Raw genomic sequence first — 22,132 nt, forward strand, 5'->3', positions numbered from 1 at the left:
TACTATATCTAAATAAAAATAAAATCTACATTTAAAAGTCAGGTACTCATACTCTTTGCAGCTAAGAAACAAGCTTTGCTTTGAGGATATGAAGGATTCTCCATGTCTGCTGCAAGGATGACTTTTTTAAAAGCTGAAACATAGTTGTAGTACTGCGGATCACACTGAATTTTCATTCACTCACTCATTCAGTAATTCCAAAAGTATTTCAATGTATTGTTTGAATAATATATATAAATTATTTAAATTATTTAATGAATGCTTAACCACATGACATGTAGGGATGATGGAATCTGAGTATATAGTAGTCCTTTCCATCATGAATCCATTGGTCTACTGTGTAATTATTTTCAAAAAAAGTGTGTTGTGTGTTGTAATGAGTTGGAGAGAAGAAGTAAATATACATGGGATCACATTGCAGAGAAACCAACCTACCCTAAGAGTTGAGAAACACAGAAGAAACCCTCACGAGGAAAGAAGCAGTCAGAAAAGATGATTCCAGGACTAAGAAGAAACATATGTAAAGAGGAAGGAAAAGATGGTCCAAGCTGAGGGAAAGGGCTTGGAAGAGACAGAGAGGGAAGAATATTCAAGTAACTAAAAGAAGTTCCAAGGACAGAGCACAGAGTGTGAGAAACAGGTGAGAAAGGGTGAAAAGGTAGGCAAGGACCACATGCTACAGGGCTTTGCCACCCATGTTAAGGAGAATGGACTCCATCTTAATTGCAAAGGAAGCTATCAAAGAGTTTTTTAAAGAATGTGACATAATTCAGTTTGTAGTGATCATTCTTGTAGATGTAAAGAATGAAACAGGGTGGAAAAAAGTTAGAAGCAGAGAGCCTAATCAGAAGGCTGTGGCAGTAATCCAGCTGAGAGATTACCATGGCCTGGAGTCATGTGGTGACAGTGAGGATGAGGAGAAGGAAAAAAATGGGTTCAATAAATATTTATGTACATACAGCATTGAGAAAAGAGATGGAATCAAGGATGACACCAAGGTTTCCAGTGTGAAAAATTGGGTGGATGGGAGGTGACTTGTAGAAGTAGGGGAGACTGGAGAAGCAGGTTTAGAAAGAGGAAAGATGTGTGCGCAGAGCACTGGTGAAAGGATTAGCCTCCCAAGGGAGGAGGAAACCTCTTCTGCCATAATAGGATGCATATAGATTTGAAGATATAATAAGAGGAGGTTGTGTGAGTGGCCATCTGAAGGCTTTTATTTTTTTCTTTAATAGTTAAAAGGTAAGTATCAGTTGAAAGCAAGGGCAGGGAAAAAGAGATGAAAAACAAATGCCTGGGGAAGAGTAGAAAAGATTTGAAATGATTTTTATAAACACCAAGCTAAATACTAACCAGGGAAACGTAGTTGTATTGAAGGGCCAACTAAGACCAACATGTGACCAATTTTAAAATAAATATTACTTATAACAGCCATCTGTATTCATACTGTTTTTGTTATCAACCAAATAAAAGATCATTTAAAACCCTTTAATGGATATACTGGATAATTTTAATAACTGAGTTTATCAGCCAGACCCCTACTAGGTAAAATGATTTATTGTGGTGAATATTAAATGTATTATTTATTTGCTCTGATTGCTTCTCTGAGAGTGGAGAAAAAGGACAAGAGTCAAGTTCATGCATGTACATGGGAAGGTGGAAATTACCCTCCATAGAAGAAAACAATTCTATGCAGCTCAAGGGGTACTGATGTGGAGAACTTAGTAGATGGGTAAAGTATACCCTGCTTTTAACAAGAGAAAAGGGTGCTTATAACCAAAATGCTTCTTTGACCTCCCACTATCAAAAACTGTTAAAAAAAAATTACATGTGGAAAGCACAAGAAAATAACTGACTAGCAACATGAAACCATCACAGAGTCTTGGATTTCTTAAGCCATGTTTCTATAAACACTTTAGGAATAAGATTCATTTGAAGAAGCAAAATAATATGTGAATCTATGGAGGGGGATATTTTAGAAACAGCCAGTGCCATCTCCAAACTGTAAGAGCTCTCCACCTCTCAGTGACCATGACCCCCTACACACACACACACACACACACACACACACACACACACATACATCTTGGGAATAAATAGATTTCCAACTGCCAAACATGCCAGGTGCTTTACATTCATTAGTTCATTTGATTTGATTTGACTAAATTTAATTTCACAACTCTGTGAGAATGGTACTTTAACTCCATTTTTGCTTGTAAGAAAACTGAAGCTTAGAGAAATAAATAACTTTTCTGAACCCTGCTGAGTAGTAAACAGAAGAGTGAAGATTTTATTTAAGGTACAGTCTAACTCCAAAGAGCATTCTGTTTCCACTACATCATATATTCTGAATAGACAAAAGCCTTTGAAACACGATAGGATGTACTTATCTTCTCACCTCTAACTACCTACAAGTCATAATCCACAAAGTTAAATTTGGCCACACATGCAAAATCCAATTATTATCCAATTTTTCAATTTATATTTATAATGAATGCAAATACTTGTATTTAAATAACATTTTTCAGATTTCAGATAGTGGACATATTCATTATCTTTCTTACTCTATCTTTACAATAACTGTGAGAAAGGTCATGACAAATTCATTACCTTCCATGGCCATATGACTACTGCCTTGAACTTGATGACTAAACAAACTACAAATTCAAAGAAAACACTACTGGTCCCCACCTTCTTAGATCATCTGATTTTGGGTTGTTTTTTCTGCTCATATTGTTATGACTAGCTCTACTGAATGATTCATACTTCCTTCAAATCCAGGTCTATTAATAGACATTTGTGGAGAAATATGTCCAGAGTTTAAGATTCAATGATTTGAAGATACTCTTTACTACAAACTCTCCCCCTCAGCCTTGGTAGGCAGAAGAACCAATCTCAGTAGCTCTTACATTGCATGGTTTATCTTCCATCAAAATAAATGATATCTACTATCTTGCTGAAGATGGTTTCTGCCAGTCCTTCTAAGTTGGTTGTCTTGGTTTTGTGACTGTACAACTGTAGGAATAAAATCAAGCCTGTATCAGAGAGGAAAAGTATTCTCATATTTTTTGTATAATGTGATTCTACATTCCTTATTCTTGCAATGGCTGCCCCTTAAGAATAGAATATGTCAAGGCCCACCCTGCCCCTCCCTAAGAATCTGAAGATTAGAGTCAATACCTTTGTAACTGGTCCCTGTTATGAATAATTCTTTTGCCTCGCAAACCATAATTTCATGCTCCACCTCCCTTTCTGTGTTGAGCTCATCACAGGCAAGCGGGAAGTCGCCTTCTGACTGAATTCAATTTTCCCCATGCCACCACCCTGACTCATTCCCAGGTTCTGTTGTGAATAGTGATAGGGCACTAGGATCTGCACAAATACATTGTTATTGAATATTCAAACAATATATGTTGACTGAGCGTCTACTCAGTAAAAAGGCCTTTGCTGAGTTCTCCAGGAAATACCAAGAGGTACGAGAAAGAGCATGCATAGTTGAGGAAAAGTGTCATAAACAAATAACAGAAGACAGTACTTCAATACTTCAATTCCTAGAAAAATTATTAAAACAAAAGTAGATTTTTTTAAAGCTTTTAAAATATTTAAATTAGGGGCCAACCCCGCGGCACACTTGGGAGGGAGAGCGCAGTGACGCTCCCACCACGGGTTCGGACCCCTGTATAGGAATGGCCCATGCGCTCACTGGCTGAGCGTGGTGTGGGCGACACTAAGCCAAGGGTTGCCATCCCCTTACCGGTCACAAAAAAATTATTTGGCTTAATAAGACTCTTCAATTTATTCTGAGGAATTATTCAGCAGTAGGGTAAAAAAAGAAACTGTGTTTGTAAAGGTGATCCTTGAAAGAATCGTCTACAATAAAAAAAAAAAAAAAAAAAAAAAACCAGAAAATGTCTAAATACTTCACATTTAAGCTCCGTATTTTATGATGAATTCATTCAGTGTAATATTATTCACCTCTTAAAATGCAGCTATTAAAATTGTTAATAATTGATGAATCTAGGTACTATATTTGCAGGTTTTCCATGAGTTTAAAATTATATCAAAATAAAAGATTGTAAATACATGACTACTAGAAATAATTACTAATGGGGATATGCTTATAAAACAATATTTTTAAAAGCCCAATACAAATTTATGCACTGTATGATATAACTGTGTGAAAAAGATTTGTACATATGAAAAGTATTGAAGTTAACATGTAAAATGAAAATTGTTTAGGTAACATGTTCAAAATTTTATTTAATATTATTTCATTCTTTTTACTAAAATAACCAATGGCAGAATATTGGGCATGAGATATAGAGTCTGAAAATATATTTGGGAAAGGTAGATAAGAGCCTCTTATTCTTGTTCCTGTTATCTGGTTTACACATTATTTAAAAATATATATATATTTATATAAATACATTTAAAATATATATATATATATATATATATGCATACAAGCAATCGAACACTTCTCAAGTTGCAGTCCTGGAGGAAATTCATTAGCCATTAGCTATCAGTGATTGTTACAAGATAAAGCTGTAGAATTTTAGAGTTGAAAAGGTCCTCTGAGATTCCCTGATTCAGCATCTATTTTCCCAGTAGGTACGTGAGCTCATGGAAACATAAGTGGTTATTTTCCTTAGGCTACACAATTAGTTGGTGAAAAAGAGAAGGCTAGAATTCAAGTTTTTAATACCCAGTCTAATTCTATTACAAGTTCCAGTTCTTTAGCATTCATTATTTCTCACAATGTAACCCCAGCATAACCTTCCACATTTATTTCCTACTCTTTGACAACACACTAGACAGGAATGCCCTTTCTTACTTCCATGCTATTCTTGCCTCTGTGATTTCTTGGGTTCTGCCCCTGTGTACAAACACTACCCCACAGTTTCCATCCTGCCCTAACCCCACACACACTTGCACTACCCTCTACTGCCCACTCATCTTCTACTGGTAACATGTTAGAATACTTTTTTCAAGAGACAGTATTCAAAAAACAACAAAGTGGATTTTAGTTCCAACTATTCTGTTTGTTTGTCCCACAACTTTGTGCACCAATTCAATTATTTCTCTGTTTCTCTTCATATATTACAGGAAAAACAGTATTTTATCACAGTGATAAGAGAATTCAGACATAGTGCCCATTAATGTATGGAAAGTATTTTCTGTTAGTTCTTGGCTTGCGGTGGCTAAGAACAAGGTGTGTGACAATATGATAACACGGGCAAAAGTGTCACATCTTCGTGAATTAAAAATGACTCTGCAACGTGAAGTAATCCCAAGATTTCACAAAATATCTGTCACCTGTAATCATGTTTAATCACAATTTACCAGAATAAATGAAATTCTTACTAATTTGTGAAATTCCCTGTCTGTTTCTGATTCAGTTTCACAAGTCATACTATTGGTTCAAGTTGATTCCTTCAGACTTGTTTAACAAGTTAGGTTTTAATTACGTGGGACTTCCTCCTATGTCCTCAGCTAATACATAGATCACACATAACACATGAGAGTATTTTATTTGAGTGGGAATCTCAAAGCAGTTGGATAGGCAGAAAAAAGCATCTCTTCATTATTCAGGATTAAAATGTATAGGTAAGTACTGTTTTACCTTTCTGCTTTAGAAGTTTTACCTATATCTTAGAGCATGTGAAAAATATACAGAAGCTTAAGAAATTTGGGCAGTGTCTAACAGTCTTCTAGTGACTACTCCACAAACATCATTGAAACTCCTAGATATTGTTTAGAGAATGTGCTTGATACTGTTTAGAAAAGGTATTCGGCTTCTTGACTTAATTTTTTTATGAGATGAATAAACCAAAAGAAATGGCTTAGTATTATGACAACATATCTTTAATAAGGAAGTGTTTTTGTTTCTCATGTTTAACTTTTCAAAAAGTGATGTGCAGAGTTTTAAAATGTAATCAGTATAAAATTCCTCTGTTGTTTCAGACCTTTTTGACTTTCTTCACAGTATCACTACTAGCTATTAAATGTGACATGAATCTTAAAGTTCCTTTATGAAGTAAAGACAGTATTTGTCTACTTTTTATATAGTTATAGAACTATTATTTTCAAAAAAATTCTTGCTAATACTTCAGAAAAAATATCTGTCTGATTTTATTTTTAGTCAATAAATAATTATTTTTATATACTTTCACATAGAAAAGCAACAAGTTGTAACATAACCTATAGTCAGATGATATAATCTCAATTAAAACAATGAAAAATTTTATGTAACTTGATGTGTTTATGTGTACATCTGAGTGCATATATATTGTACATACTGTTTCTTCTATGAACCCAGAAAAACATGATAGTGAGTCATGTAGAAAGGGGAATCAATAAAAGCATGAACAATGTATTGGATATGATGAGTGCAGTTGGCTTTATTTCAAATCTCCTGAACATTAGAAAACCCAGTCAAAATCCAAATCATTTTAAATAGATAAAAATATATGTACAATTCTGAATATAAGAGTGAAAATGGATAGCAATCTAAACTTCCAACAATAGAAGAAAATAAAATAATTTCATACTCATACAATAGATATGTGGAATTCATTAAAGTAGGTTAAAAGTTATGAAGTAATTTATATACTGTGTTTGTTCTCATGTGGAAAAAAAATCACCAAATTGTATTTACTCATCAACTATCACTATGTAAACTATAATATGGAAAAGTCTAATAAGGAATATAAATCACTAACCAGGTGTGTTGTATTAAAGTGGTAAGTTTATGGATTATATTTTTCCCATTATTCCTAAACTTTCTACAACCATGTAATATTGTTCTGGTAATAATGATACATTTTGAAATGTATTTTCTGGAACATTATAATTTTTAAAAAATTTCACTGATTTTTAAAAAATTGATCTTATAAGCAGCTAAATATACATCCAGAGTCATTCAGAGGAAAATAAAGATGTAAATAATGCAAATAGTGAAAGAGATGCGCAACTTCAGAATGCCTTGAATCAATCTAATTTCTAAATTGATCCATCAGATACAGAAAATTTGACACTCAATCAGAACCAACTTTGCCAATTACAAATAAGTCTTCTTTGGGACCTCTGTTTCCATGGATCACACTTTCTGAGTATTTTATCTCTTTATCAGCTGTATATACTACTAATAATTAGTTTTCCCTTTTGTATTAACCTAAAACATATATAACTCTCAATTACTTTTTTTCATTGGTTGCTTGATTGGTTTTTCTGAGAACAAGATAATCAGGGTTACCATGCTAAATTGATGAAATTTGAAAATAACTTATCAAACCTTATTTATGAATTTGCAGACCTATGGCTGGGAAACAATTCATTCTGTCAACCTGAATAAAGACCAGAATTTTCAGTGGGAAGAGGAAAGCATAAATGCCCAGGAATTTTTTTCAAATTTCACCTTTTGCTAATTCTTCCATATGCTCTGAGGTAGCAGGGTATTCAAATCAGGAAGGTGAAGGGAAATAGAATAGTATAATATATTTTTTAGGTAATTCTAGGTAAGTTTTACATAATTTTAGCTAAATCTTTAGGTAATTCTGAAATACCTTTGGTTGAGAATGGGCTTTCTTGGATGGTTTGATTGCTTTTATATACATATTAAGTTCTCAGACCTCTTCCAAGTTGTCCTCTCCTGCAGGTTGTGTTCCTTTCTTTATCCACCTTGTTCTCTTCTCTGAAGAAGGAAATCCTACTACAGGGCCCAGAAACCTTGGCAGCTGTGTTATCATGACATAATCAGTACTCATTTCAGATCCTTGCACAGTCCAGATTTTCTCAGGTCTACCAAGAGTTTCTATACCCACCAGAATACATAAAGAATATGAGGTGAGGTTTGGTAAACAGGATGAAGATTTATAAGCTGGAACTTAAAATGTGGTTTAAGGAAAGATTTAAGGTAAATTAGCATATCTCAGCCCAGGAGTGAACAAGTCTTAACAGGAATCCTCCCATCATAACAAATCTTTTTTCCTTTTGCTTTCCTTTTGTTTATGCTCATGAAACTGTTAACTGAGTACAGAGACATACCAAAGCCAATCAGATGCCCTGCTGCCCAACAGCCCAAAAGAACATAAGACAAAAGTGAAAAAAAAATTAAAAATAAAAAGCTATCACTATCAAAAATGCATTCCGAACTCTGCCTGTTGTTTCAATTCTGCTTTCTAAAATTGCTGTTTTTTTTAATTTATTGAAACAGTTGATTGTACATATCTGAGGGGCTACAAAAACTATGCTTAAAATTGTAGATCATTAGGAGAAGAATATATTTCTTCACAGAAATTAAGCAGGTGGGCACCAATTTATCTTTGCAGTCACAGAAAATAGTGTTTTTATTTTGTTTTGTTTTGTTTTAATGTTTTGCTTTTACTGGTTATGAATATTCACGGGTACAAAACAAATTGTCACCACTCGTGCCTAAGATGTGATGACCAGACCCATACTGGCAGTATGTCCATTACCACAAATTGTGATTTTACCCCATGTCCCATAGTGCTTTTAAAGTGCAAGTTCTCACCTAAAAGTCCTTGGGCCATGCACTAAAACCATTGCTGCATTTGGCCAGAAATGTTTTCTGATGGTGGACGTGGGATGGGCCCACATTATGACACATAGGAGGATCAACTGCAGTCAGTCATTTGGGATCACATGTTTTCTAGCAAATTATATCATGTCCACTACCAATTTGTCCTCCAGAAGGCACCCCGAAGCTATTGCTCAGAAATTCATTACTTACCTGCCTCATGCCACTCCAGGTCCCAAGATGACTGTGGTTGGCAACCCCAACCTAAGTCATGAGGAAGAGAATCAATATCTACTATTGTAAAGGAAACTAAAGCCATCCAATCCAATTCCTTAAAAGATATTCTCTAACTTAACGGATTCCATTCTCTTGAGCAAAGAGCTGCCATGATTTTATAGTTTTCAACAGTTCTTTAAGTCTCACATTAGTATCTGCTCATGATGTGTAAAATAAAAGCCCCATTCCAAGTCTAAAATCATTCATTGGGTAACTAAGATGGCTGGAAATAAAATTAACTTTGGAAAAGTTTACACTGATGAGTAACTCACCAGAAAGAAAACTGCAGATTCTATTGACTATTTACAATACCTATTTGTATAGGTATGAACAAATGTATTGGTGATTAATAAAAGGATATGAGTTCAGGGTTCAGGCCATTGAATATATTTTTTCTAACCTGCATAAGTTTTCATTCTGACAATCTTACTTCTTAGTCAGGATACCTGCCTGAGTTTAATATTGCAAGAAATGAATGAAGACAAACAGTTTCCCTTTCTACTGGAATATTCCCATCAGCATAAAGATATGCCATACCATCTCCAATTTAAAAAAAAAAAAATTCTTTTCTTGACCCACATCCCCTTTCCAACTATTGGCTTATTTCTCATGTCCTCCGTTTAGTAGAAAAACTCTTAAAGATTTGTCTAGACTCACTGTCTCTATTTCTATTTTCTTCTCCCATTCTCTCTTTTTTGCCTTTTAAATTTTTTATTATGGAACATATCACATGTAAAGTCTAATAAGAAAAGTAAACTTCAGGGTACTCTGCATCTATTAAAAAAGTAACACCATCAGTACCTTAGAGGATCCCATGGGCACCTCTACATTTACATTGTATCCACTAACTTCCCTCTCTCCATCTTGCCCAATGTAATTGTTATCTGGCATGGTATCTTAATTCCCTTCATTTTCTTTATGATTTTACCACTGATAGATATATACCTAAAAAACATATGGATTACTTCTACCTATATTTCAAATTCATATAAATGAGATCGAAATAGTATTTTATAAGATGTGTAATTCTTTATTCGTGTCCACAGCTATATGATATTCCATTGTAAGAGTGTCCTATATTACAGACCGGTTCCCGCTCACTGGCTGAGCGAGGTGCGGACGCAGCACCGAGGTTTGCGATCCCGTTGCTGGTCCTGGTCCGGTACGGGCGCGACACTGAGGGTTGTGATCCGTTGCCAGACATGAAAAAAGACAAAAAGGAAAAAAAAAAAAAGAGTGTCCTATAACTTAAATATCCACTCCTCTAGTATTTGTCATTTCTAATAATGTAGCTCAGGACATTCTTGAACAAGTCCAGTGGTACAAAAGTGCAAGAGTTTCTCTTGGTTATGTTCCTCCAAATGAATTTTCTATGTATTTTTATCTTAAACCTATTCTTTCTTTTCTTATTATAAATAGTTTCTCATTCCCCCAGCTCTGAAATAGCTCCTGTCTTGCTCTTCAGTGATCACCCACATTGCAAAATCTAATGATCTGGTCTCAGTGCTCATTTTACTTAACACTTCACAGCAAACTACTCCCTTCTTGAAACACAGAAAGCTTCCAAAACACTGTTCCCTCCTGGTTTTTCTCCTGTTCCACTGGTCAGACTTTCTCAGTTTCTGTTACTAGATGCTTCCATTTTCCTATCTCCAAATTTTGAGTGTTTTGAAGTACAATCTCAGCACAGCAAAGGGGAGTCTTTATTGAAAATCTCACCCTTCTTGGCCAAAAGGCAACCATATTAATGATTAACATGAAAATATGTAACTTCATTTAGATCTGTTTAATAAGATGACACTGAAATAAGAACTATAATAGAGGGAACTAAGCCAATTTAAGAGTTCATGAAGTCCTTCTCTGAGGAAGTATTATTTAAGCAGAAACTTGAATGCAGGCAGAAAATGGATCATGCTGGTGTTTGAAGACCATATTAAGGATTTCTGATTATATCCGCAAGGAAACACAAAACTGTTAAAGTCTTGGGGAGGACAGAGACAATATTATATTGAAATTTTTAAAAGATCATTCTGGCTTCTTGTACAGAATGACCCCTGTGGGGGAGATATCCATTGATGAAGAGAGACCAGTTGGACGCTAATTCAGTATTTCAGAAAAGGGGCAAAGGTGGCTTGGACAAAATTAGTAGGAGTGGCCTACTAATGAAACTTGAGGCATGTCTAAGAAGTACCAGGGACCAGACTTAACCTTCAACTGGATGTGAGGGATGAGAAAGGTGTCAAGTATGATTTCAGGTTTTCAGCATGAGTCACTTAGTGGATACTAGTGTCATTTACTGAGAAAGAAAATGCCAGAAAAGGGTCTATTTCATAGGGCAGGGGAAGGTTGTGAGGGTTAGAAAGAATGATTAGGCTTTGGAAATGTTAAATTCTAAGGAAAAAGTGGAGATGTGTGAAGATGCAGTTGGATATTGTAGTCTGGAAATCACGAATAGATCAGTGCTTCTCAAAGTGTAACTTATGGTTTATCTCTATCTATCTGAATCCCATAGAGTACTTGTTACAAATGCTGATTTCTGTAGAGCAAGACCAGACCCACTGAAATAGTCTGTCTGGGTGTGTGTTGGATACAGAAATTTGTACTGTTCTAAGCTCCTCAAATAATTCTTATGCACACAAAAATTTGAGAACTGTTGACTTAGATGGTAACTTAAACTGATGGAATGAGATCAACTAGAGAAAAAGGAAAATACCCAGGACAAGCATAGAACACCAGGCACTTTCTTTGGCAATTTTTTTAAATGTCCCCAGTGCCTAGCAGAATGTTACAATAAGTACTCAATAGCTATTAGTTTTTCCAATATTCATTCAATAAACACTGTATTTATAGAATACCCACCATGTCTTGGGTTGCAAAAAACAGTAAGTCCTCAGAGAAAGAGCACAGACAAAAAAGTCAAGAGGCCTAAATGCTGGCTCCTCTGTGGCACCAATTAATCTCTCTACAGATCAATGTATTCATCTGCATAATAGGGAAGTTGGAACAGATATTTCTGAAGCTCTTTTCCATTGCTAACATTCTATGATTCCACATAATGCTATCAATCTTACAAAATGTTATTATAAAACATTATGTCAGGTTGTATACCTTGAACATATGTGATTTTTGTTAATTAAATATTTTTTTAATTTATTTTTTGGTGGGCACTCTTTTTTATTATCTATTATTAGATATTCATTATTACAGATTGTGATTTTTCTTTATGTCCTTTACCCGATCTATCACTCTCCAAGCCCCCTCCCTCTCTCCCCCACATCTCTAGTATCCTTGGGTTTGTTCTCTCCTGAAAGTTCAACATATTATTATGGTCCTTCCTTCCTTCTTCCTTCCTTCCTTCCTTCTTTCCTTCCTTCCTTCCCTCCATCTTTCTCTCCTCCCTCTCTCCATCCCTCCCTTCTTACTTTCCTTCCTTTCCTTCTTAGAACCCAGTTATGAGTGAGAACATGCAGTATTTTTCTTTACTTGTCTGGCTTATTTCACTAACATAATTTTCTCCAGATTAATTCATCTTGCTACAAATGGCAGGACTTCATTCTTTTTTTATGCTGAATAGTATTCCACTGTGTATATAAACCACATTTTCCTTATCCAGTCATCTGTCTATGGACACTTGGTTTGGTTCCATATTTTGGCTATTGTATAGAGCTGAGATGAACATGGGTATGCAGATGACCCTGCAACATGATGATTTCCATTCCTTTGAGTATGTACCAGCAGTGGGATTGAGGGATCACATGGTAGATCTATCTGTAGTTGTTTGAGGAACTTCCGTACTGTTTTCCATAATGGCTGTGCTATCAATTAAATATTTTTAAATAAAAAAGTAAAGTATGTATCAGCTCTATTACATGTTAAAAAATATATTATTTCAAGCTAAAGCTAGGTTCTGCATAGAAGAAGAATATAAAATTTATGATTTGATCAACTTATGCTAGAGTTCTAGGTACCTTATAAAAGCATCTCCTTTAATCTTCACAACCCTCTGAAGCATGTGATTATCCCCATTTTATGAATGAAAAAACTAAGGGTTAGAGAGGTTTCTGTCCTTTGCAAGTGGTCACATGGGTCTGTCTGATTACAAAACTCACAGTTATCACTATTGTAGTGCATTTCCTTTCTGTAATACTTGTATAGTAATTAAAATCTAGGCATCTGGAGAAGGCTAGTATTTCATGGAATTTTTATGTAAAAACAGACAAAATTGAGCAAATTGATAATATTTGTTCAGGAGATAGAAAGGAATCCCGTAGGTATGTAGATCTTCATGTGCATATTAGAAACCATGACAATGTCCACAGAGTAGACACAGCCTCATTTCCATCATCTAATCCATCCTCTTACTGTACAGATTCACTTAAGGAACATATCATTGAAATCTTCTGCAGACACAGTGAGAACAAATCACAATCAGTCCCTGCTTTCACTTATTTGATTTACCAAGCAGTGACATATGGCCAAGTGCCAGACATTGTTCTAGTTGTGTTAACAAATTTTTAACTCATTTATCCTCACAACAACCAAGAGGTAGAGACTATTGTTACCACCATTTTGCAGATGAGGAAACTGAGGAGTTAGGCAAATTCCCAGGTTCACACAGCAAGCAAATGAAAGAAGAGGAATTTGAACCCAGTTAGCCCAGCTTCAGTCTGTGCTCTTAGCTGCAATCCTGTGCTGTCTCTCTCATGGAGTCTACTGGGGTTGGCGGCAGGGAGGGGGAGACAGGTAATAAACATGTGAGCAGATAGATCCTTTTAAGGGAATAAGGTGTTTGCAAAGATGGAGAGTGTGTGGTAGAGGTGAGAGGACCTATCTGATAGAGCGGTCATGGAAGTGAGAAGGATCTGCCCATGTGAAGGAGGGAGGAGAGAAAGAAGAGCGTGAAGGTGGTGAGGAAACTCACAAAGGAAAGTGAAGTCCAGAGAAGGTATTTGCTGCACATCAAGCAGCTTTTCTGATTACAACAATCTCCCCACCCCCAACTCTGCATGCTGACTCTCAGGATGAGAGAACGTATCTGCGGCAAAATATGTATATATTGTGATTTGTTTTTCATATATTCTACTGCATAGGCCTCAAAAATAATCATAGACCTTGGAATTCTGTTCATTTCATTCTGACACAAAAACATCCTGGGAAAATGATACTGAGAAGCTCAATTCTTTCATCTGCGTCTGAAAGACAATCTGGGCGAGAAGCCACTAGGATTAGATTCAGAAGGGGTTGAGTAGCAATGTTGTTTTAAAAAATACACTGATGCAACTAAATATTACTCAAGAGCATTTGAAACAACTAATCTTGGGTTTGGTCCATGATTCACTAGAAGCCACCTTTTTTTTTCCCCCCTATGAGAATAATTATCCTTAACTAGATATAGTTAAATAGAACTAACCATAATGAATACAAATGGGGCTCAGATTCCAGTCTCCACTCCTCCCCTCTAAGTTACTGATAATAATATTCAACCAGTTGCCCTGAGAGAATAGCTTCAGTGTATTTCTGGATTCTCTATTCTATCATGTCCTCTGACTTACTCCACCCAATACTTGCTGAAATGTCTTTCATATTTTAGCTCCTTTATTAATAGAGTTTTACTTCTTTAACTTGTGCATTTAATGATGTATTTCTTTTTTATTTTCTCCATTCCATCATTCATAGCACCTCCCTTCCCACCTCCCCATCCCCCTTCCCAACATTTTTAGTATTGTATTCAATGTTAAAAATATGGCATATATCCTTCCATGGGTATTTAGCAGGTTTGTCTCCTTGCAATTGTTAGAATCTTTTAGTTTAGGTCTATAAATAACAATCAAACAAAACAATGGAGGATGCACACATTTGGAGCAAAAACACTGCCATGTGCTCCTGCAGAGTGTGATATACCAAATTCTTCACCTCTTTGGGAAAAACTTTGTTAGAGATAATTGATAGGTGGGGACTATCCTGATGCTTTCCATCTAGCAATACAAATTAGTTCACATTGAGCTGGGTATAGGGGCCCCTAAATTCTTCCTCCACTTATTTTCTGTAGAAAGTGAACATGTATTTAGCTCTATATTATAATCAGTATATTTTGACAAAGTGATAAGTTAAGGTTTTGAGCATTTCATGATGTTCCTATAGCAGAAGAGGATTGTCTATGTACTTGGACTTTAGGAAACAGGGAAGGAACTATGCCTTCAATAAAATCAAACCATTTTATCTCTAAACTAATCTGATTGTATCCAAAACAATTTGCTGCTGGGCCGGCCCGTGGCTCACTCAGGAGAGTGTGGTGCTGATAACACCAAGGCCCCGGGTTCAGATCCCATATAGGGATGGCTGGTTTGTTCACTGGCTGAGCGTGGTGCTGACAACAGCAAGTCAAGGGTTAAGATCCCCTTACCGGTCATCTTTTAAAAAAAAAAAAAAAAAAAACAATTTGATGCAGAAAATATATTTCTTGGACCAATAGCATTGACCTCACTTGGGAGCTTGTTGGAAATGCAGAAACTTGGGCTCAACCCCAGATTCTCTCATTTAAAATTTACATCTTAATAGGCAATTCATATGTGTGTGTGTGTGTGTGTGTGTATTATAATTTAATTACTGGACTAAACATCTGCTATACACAGCTACAAGATAATCTGAGTATCTAAAATGGAGAGAGAGGGGTGCAGCAAGAAGCTCCCTTGTGTATTTTAATATGAATAAACATGCCCTCTAAGCTGGGTGTGCAATAGATTTACCTTTCCTCTCCTGCAGAAACACTCAATGCCTTGGGCAAGTTAGAACTCAGAGAGCAGCATTTTCCTGAGTTCTGGGAATGCTGTGCTCCTCAAAATGCTAATTATTTCAGAAATAAATGTATCTGTGCTTAGACATATTTATCAGCACCGCACTCTCCCGAGTGAGCCACTGGGCTGGCCCAGTGCTTAGACATATTTAGGAAACACTGCTGTCTCATAAGTTCGGTCTACAGTAGGGAAGGAAGAAATAGAAGAATTGAGAAATGTGTAAAGAACAATTGGCTTTTTGTCATTTGGCAGCTTGAGTTTAAACATGAGTTTTTCTTAGGACTTCTCAGCCCTTTTTCCATTTTGACACATGACAAGTGATTAGTAATATGTGTGGCACACCTCCATGGGTCTAACCAGGTTTTTAAGCAATTCCCAATTCCCTGTTTGTAACTCTACCCAGAATATAAGAAAATGCAGGTGAGTGGGAGAAATGTTATCTAGAATTAAGTGCTTTAAGTTGTATAAGAAGTAAATCATCTCAAACTTCTGATGCATAATAGTTATGTGTAACAAATTGCTTGCCATTAGTAGTTACACACCCCTGTATTCTAATATCTCACTAAGAACTGCTGCCTTGGAAATGTCATTGAAACCTGAACTGAATGAGCTATTGAGTCTTTTTGGGAGGTTCAAGCCTACCTTCATTGTCAATTACTCACAGAAAGCTTGGTAGTTCTGTTATTACAGTAACTTAACAATCTTTAAATGATAAATTTAGTTTTTTGACAGTGTTATTGAGATATAATTACATACCATAACATTCACCTGTTTAAGGTGCACAATTCAATGATTTCCAGCATATTTACAGAGCTGGGTAATCATCATCAATATCCAATTTCAGAATATTTTCATCATTCCAAAATGTACTCAAGTACTCAAGATATTCATGTACTCATTTCTCAAAGTGCATTTTGACAGTAAAATATATTTATACTGTCACGAATATTTCTTTGTAACTTGCAGATAGCTGACAAAATAATATTGGTGCCAGTAAAGGTTAAAGAACATCTCTAGTTAAAAATAAAGAAAAAAGAAGAGGAAATGAAGAGACAGTATAAAGGGAAGGAAATGGAAGGGAAAGAAGGAAGAAAACCTACCTATTTGAAAATTAAATCCAGAAAGAAAGAAATGCTATTTTGGCTGTTTTGGGGGAAATAGGTAAGGAAACAAGGCTTCAACTAAATAGTCATTTCTTGCTTTGAAACTGGTATGGGCTCCAAGGCTCTGTAAATGGCTATATTTTCTAGAACTTAGAAGAAATGCTAACATTGAACAGCAATGTCCTCTAGAGTATGTGTTAGGCTCTCCTAACTAACATTATTAATCAGCAAGGAGACAGGTAACCTGTGTCAGGCTTTCTCTGTTACAGTTGTAATTGAAACACTAGACACATGTTCTTCAACAACGGTAGAGTAAATAAACTATTGCTCCTATCACTTGCAAGTCTGATGACTCCTACAGAAATATACTTAAAATATTATCACCACAAAGTTGCAGAAGAAATATTTCCATTTGTTCTTTTGTTTTCAAATCACCTACACAAGCTCATCTGTATAGATGTTACTACCTTCTACCACAATGCCACGGTGCCCATTTGCACACAGAAAAGGCTCCATAATCTCAGTTATGGAAGGAAGAACCAATACTTTGGGCAGTTGTGCAGTGCCAGCAAAGATGACTTTCCTAGTGTGGTGTATATATATATATATATATATATATATATATACACACACCATGGAATACTACTCTGCCATTAAAAAGAATGAAATACTCCCATTTGCAACAACACAGATGAACCTTGAGAAACTTATGTTGAGTGAGATAAGCAAAACACAGAGAGATAAATACTACATGTGCTCACTCATATGTGGGAGCTAAGAGAGGAAAGAAGGAAGGAAAGAAAGACCACAGCAGTGCGGTGGTCTTACAGAGGGAGGGAACATTCCTAGGGCTACAATGAGGAGTGGGGGGAGAGGGGGAGGGGGAGGGTCGTTGGGGGACAATTGGGTGGGGACACGGCATATAAAAGCAATTTCCGGTAATTTGTATCTCATGAATAGTCATAATAATAAAAAATTTTTTAAAAAGAAAATCAGGATGTTTAGACATTAGAAAAGAAAAAAAAAGATGACTTTCCTTATAAAAGCAAGTGTATATTAAATGTAGTAGAGAAGTAATCAGAATATGCCTTTAAGTTAATTGACTCTTCACAGATATGTCAAGTAGTCTTCAGACATCATCCATTAATAATTACTCAAGGCTGACTCTATCATTGAATATGAGGGTATCCGCTGAGTGAAGGGAAGCCTGGCAAGCTTTACTGACCTGTGTCCAACAGCATTCTTCAAACCCTCCTCACCAATCTACACCATCTTCCTAGCCAGGCCATTTGCTTGAGGAAGGTGAGGCAGGAGTGTGACAGCACAGATATACCATCTCCTTCCTTAGTCTAGAATAAGGTAAATATCGAATGAGGATCAGAACAAGGACCTAGAAATTCTTGGGTTACAAATAATGGGTGCAGAGCTGTATCAGGGCTCCAATTTGAGAAGAAAGTACTATGAGTTTTTTTGTGAATAAGTCTTCCACAGTCAAGAAGTACTTCCCCTGAAAAGACTATGGAATCAGTCTGACTCACAAATAAAGACTCTTGTCTTTGGCATATGCCACGTTTCTTTATCATCTTTTCAATACAGAATCCATTCCTGCTCCTAGCCAACGCCTCTCTAGGAACAGTTCTTGAATGCATTAAATAGAGAAACCAGAATAATGGAACCACTGTCTTCTGTAACCATTTTTTTTTTTTTTTTTTGGCGGCTGGCCAGTATGGGGATCTGAACCCTTGACCTCGGTGTTACAACACCACACTCTCACCAACTGAGCTAACCAGCCAGCCCAGAACTACTGTCTTCTAAAATAAAGGTATTATCTATGAGTTAGTAGTTAGTAGGTATTATCTATGAATATTATTTTCTTCATATGAAAATAGGAAGGAAAATAAAAATCTTCATCCTCGTGAAGCTTCTAAACTGGAGGAGGAAGACAGACAACAAACAAAATAAACTGTATGCTATATTAGAAGGCTATCAGCACTCTGCAAAATAATAAAGCAAATAATAATTATTATTATTATAATAAAGCAGGGGAAAGAGGTGCAATTTTAAATAGGGTAGTTAGGAAATTCTCACTGAGAAGATGTGAACTAAGCAAAAACTTCAAGGAGGTGAGAGTGAGAAAACACTTCAAGGAGGTGAGAGTGAGCCTGTGGAAACCTGGAATAAGAGTTTTCCAGGCAGAAGGAACAATAATCACAAAATCCTAGAGGTGGAGAGTACCTGTTGTGCTTCAGGTACAGCAGGGAAACCAGGATGTCTGGAGCAGAATATAGAGGTGGAGTGAAGTAGAAGAGAAAGTCAGAGACATGAGGAAACATCAAACACATTACAAATACCTGAAAGTATTGTCTCTATGCAGCACCAAGAAGTTGAGGCAAAATACCACGAAATAAATACCAAGGGTTATCCTGAATGTCTGATAAACATTTCTGCTATAGCAATTTTATCTTGACTATCCTAGAAATGTTAAAATATGCAAAAACAATGTTGCCACACACATGAAAAGCATGTGATATTCAGCATGAAGTCCTTAGTGCATGATCAATGTGGTACCAGAGATGTATAGCTTGTGCCAAGACCATCTTATTTAATTAGATATTTTCTTCTTCTTTTTTTTTTTTTTTGCCAAGGAAGGGAAAGTTGCTACAAAAGGAGCACACATTTGCAAAATAGCCAGTAATAATAAGGGCTCAGCCTATTGGTGGGGAAAGTCTGTCTAAAATTAAACCTTTAACCATGGTCTCATTATACCATGCCCTAAGTACCTGAAATAACCAACTATTGATTGATGGTTTAATACAATAGGTGTGGTCTCTCTATCAAGTCTTTAAATAACTACACACCCAGCACCAAGCATGAGTAATTATTTGTTGTTTTCATTCGACTACCAGTGTCTCTTTAAGAATTAGCAGAGGTTAATAAAAGTACAGACTAAATTTCATATTTCTTTCTTTTCTATTTGTAAACTACAGTAAAGTTTCATTTTCCTTGGGTCATGGATCACTGCATTTTTCATCTCATATGCAAAGTAATTTCACTGAGGATGATGGTGAAATCATATGTTTGTAAATATTACTTGATGGCTGCCTAAATTTGATGTAAAGTATAAAAATTGATATATTTATTATATATTTATATGAGTATATATATATATGCAATCATAATTGCCAAGTACCCTACTTATTACTAGATACCTAAGGCTATAATAATGGGAAATTCTTTATGAAATCGAATTCGTGTGTGTCTGCATATATACTAAGAGATTTACATTGTAAGTCTATATTTTTTAAGCCAAAGGTAGTGAAATGAGTTGGTTTCACACACCCTTTTTCAAAGCTTGAAATACTACCTCTAAGATAATGACTTCAAAAAGGATACCTCCTGTCCCAAGATTTTTGCTCAGCCTAGAGCCACCTTTCCATCTGACTGCTAGAAATTAACACAAAAATACTACCAGTTACTAAAATTAAATATTATTAAAACATCATCAAAAAATCAAATTGTCTACTTCATGTGACTAATATAACAAATCCCTAGTCATTCACGCTCAGTCCCTAAATTCTCATCTTGAACTGTTGCTATTGCCCCAGCACTGAATCCTCTACCAGATAATGGTCCTAATTTTCCATCTTCGATGTTTCCCTCAACCCTTCCCTTTTCACTCCCACAGACCTACATGGACCTAGGCCCTCCTATTTCATTGATGGATTAATCAATTAGTCTCTGCAATGAGAATGGGAATTTATAGTCAAGGAGCAGTGTGAAGATCAGTAGATGGGAAATTACTAAGAGAAAACATCAGGGGTAAAGGAGATTCTGGCTAACCCAACCTAACAGGACTCTTGGTGAAGACAGGCCAGGGCAATCAGACATCACCTGGGAGATAATCAAGGATGAGGAACCTGATCAGATATTGAGGATGATCAGATATCAAGGATGGAGGGTCTTGCCAAACTGACTTAGTAGGGTTCTTTCCTAAAGCTGGATTTTGGAAGAAAGTGCACAGATGGGCCTAGCAGAAGATTTAGAAGCTTGGTTAACATTTGACCAAGTAAAGAATCTTTGTCGCTTCTTTAGCCTTTTATAGTTTATATAGCATGCATGTTACCTTCTTTAATTCTCACAAATAATCCTGTGCAGTGGGTGTTGCTATCACCGTCTTGGGGAAGTGAGACTCCACCATGGTAAAATGACTCATCCAAAATCACTCAACAGTTACTGCAATAACAATCTTCACTTCTAGAGATCCTATTATTATACTTCAGTTGCCCCTATAATAATGCGTTAAATTATGGTGAACTTACAAATCATTTTCATATACACTATTTTTTTAAATTATTTTTGGATGGGGAGGGTATTGTTTCACCCGTTTTAAAAATAAAAATCTGGAACTTGGAGTAGTTATGACTTATGTAAGATCTCATAGCTTATATTTGATGGAGAGAGTACTTGAATCCACACCTCCTAACACTAGTCTAGTTCTCTTTCCACATCCCTTAGAAGTTCCTTACAATACAAGAATTCAACACTGCGCTCACACAGCAAGACACACACAGCTATGCTCTCATGCTGCTGTGATTCCAGCCAGGAGTCAGAGAGAGCCAAGAAGCACACAGGTTGTGATGGGTGCCCTAAAAGAAAGCACAAGGGGCTGTGAATGATGAGACACAGAGAGAAAGAGAGAGAGAGATCTGCTTTAGTAGAACAGCTGGAGAACGCCCTCAGGGGAGGTGACATCAGACCCAAAGGGAAAGGAGTCAGGGAGGGGTGCACCAGGCAGAGGGAACAGCATGTGAAAAGACTCTGAGGTGCAGAAGACCTTTGCATCCTTATGGAACTGAAATGACACCAGTGAGGTTGGTGAATGAGCAGAGTGAGATGGAGAATGAGGAGAGGTAAAGATGGGCACATTCACAGAGGACTGTGTGGAGAAACGGAGAGTCATGGGGCATCTGGATGCTGCCCCATGCTGTCATCTCCCCAGCAGCTCAGAGAAAGTTGTTTTGCCAAGAATTTAAGGAGACACTCTCTGTAGAAGAGAGTCTCTGTTTTAGTCAGAAAATGTTAGGTGACCTATTTGCCATTCTAAGAAGCCTCTCTTCTTCCAATTCTAAAATATTGTGACACATATCCTTTACACTGCTGGCTATCCTTAGTTAATTCAAGGTGGCGTAAGTAGGGCATCATGACAGCACAAGACTGTGTGCAGAATCCAGAAGGGATGAAGAGATAAAATGATCGGCTGAAAGGAGTTCTGTGGCTTTAAGGAAACTTCTGGAAATACCTCTAAATAAATATTCCTTAACCGCACTAGAAAATAAAAATAAACACTGTGCTCGGAAGTTTAAAGTCAATTAAGGAATCTTTTGTTTCTCCGGTTTTCATTTCAAAGACATGACTGATACTAG

At 36.2% G+C, this 22,132-nt stretch overlaps 1 protein-coding gene across 1 annotated transcript in view; it reads left to right on the forward strand.

The window, feature by feature from the left end:
• The first annotated feature begins 707 nt into the window (after window positions 1–707).
• The window catches only part of LOC103597081 (transmembrane protease serine 11D-like), a 63,615-nt gene continuing 42,190 nt past the window's right edge, over window positions 708–22,132 (forward strand). The window contains exons 1-2 of the mRNA XM_008580880.1: window positions 708–906; window positions 1,233–1,239. Of these exons, the coding sequence (XP_008579102.1) occupies window positions 708–906; window positions 1,233–1,239 (206 nt within the window). The remainder of the gene's footprint in view (window positions 907–1,232; window positions 1,240–22,132) is intronic.

Source organism: Galeopterus variegatus, unplaced genomic scaffold, assembly GCF_000696425.1.
Source record: "Galeopterus variegatus unplaced genomic scaffold, G_variegatus-3.0.2 Scaffold2189, whole genome shotgun sequence".
Lineage (NCBI taxonomy): Eukaryota > Metazoa > Chordata > Mammalia > Dermoptera > Cynocephalidae > Galeopterus > Galeopterus variegatus.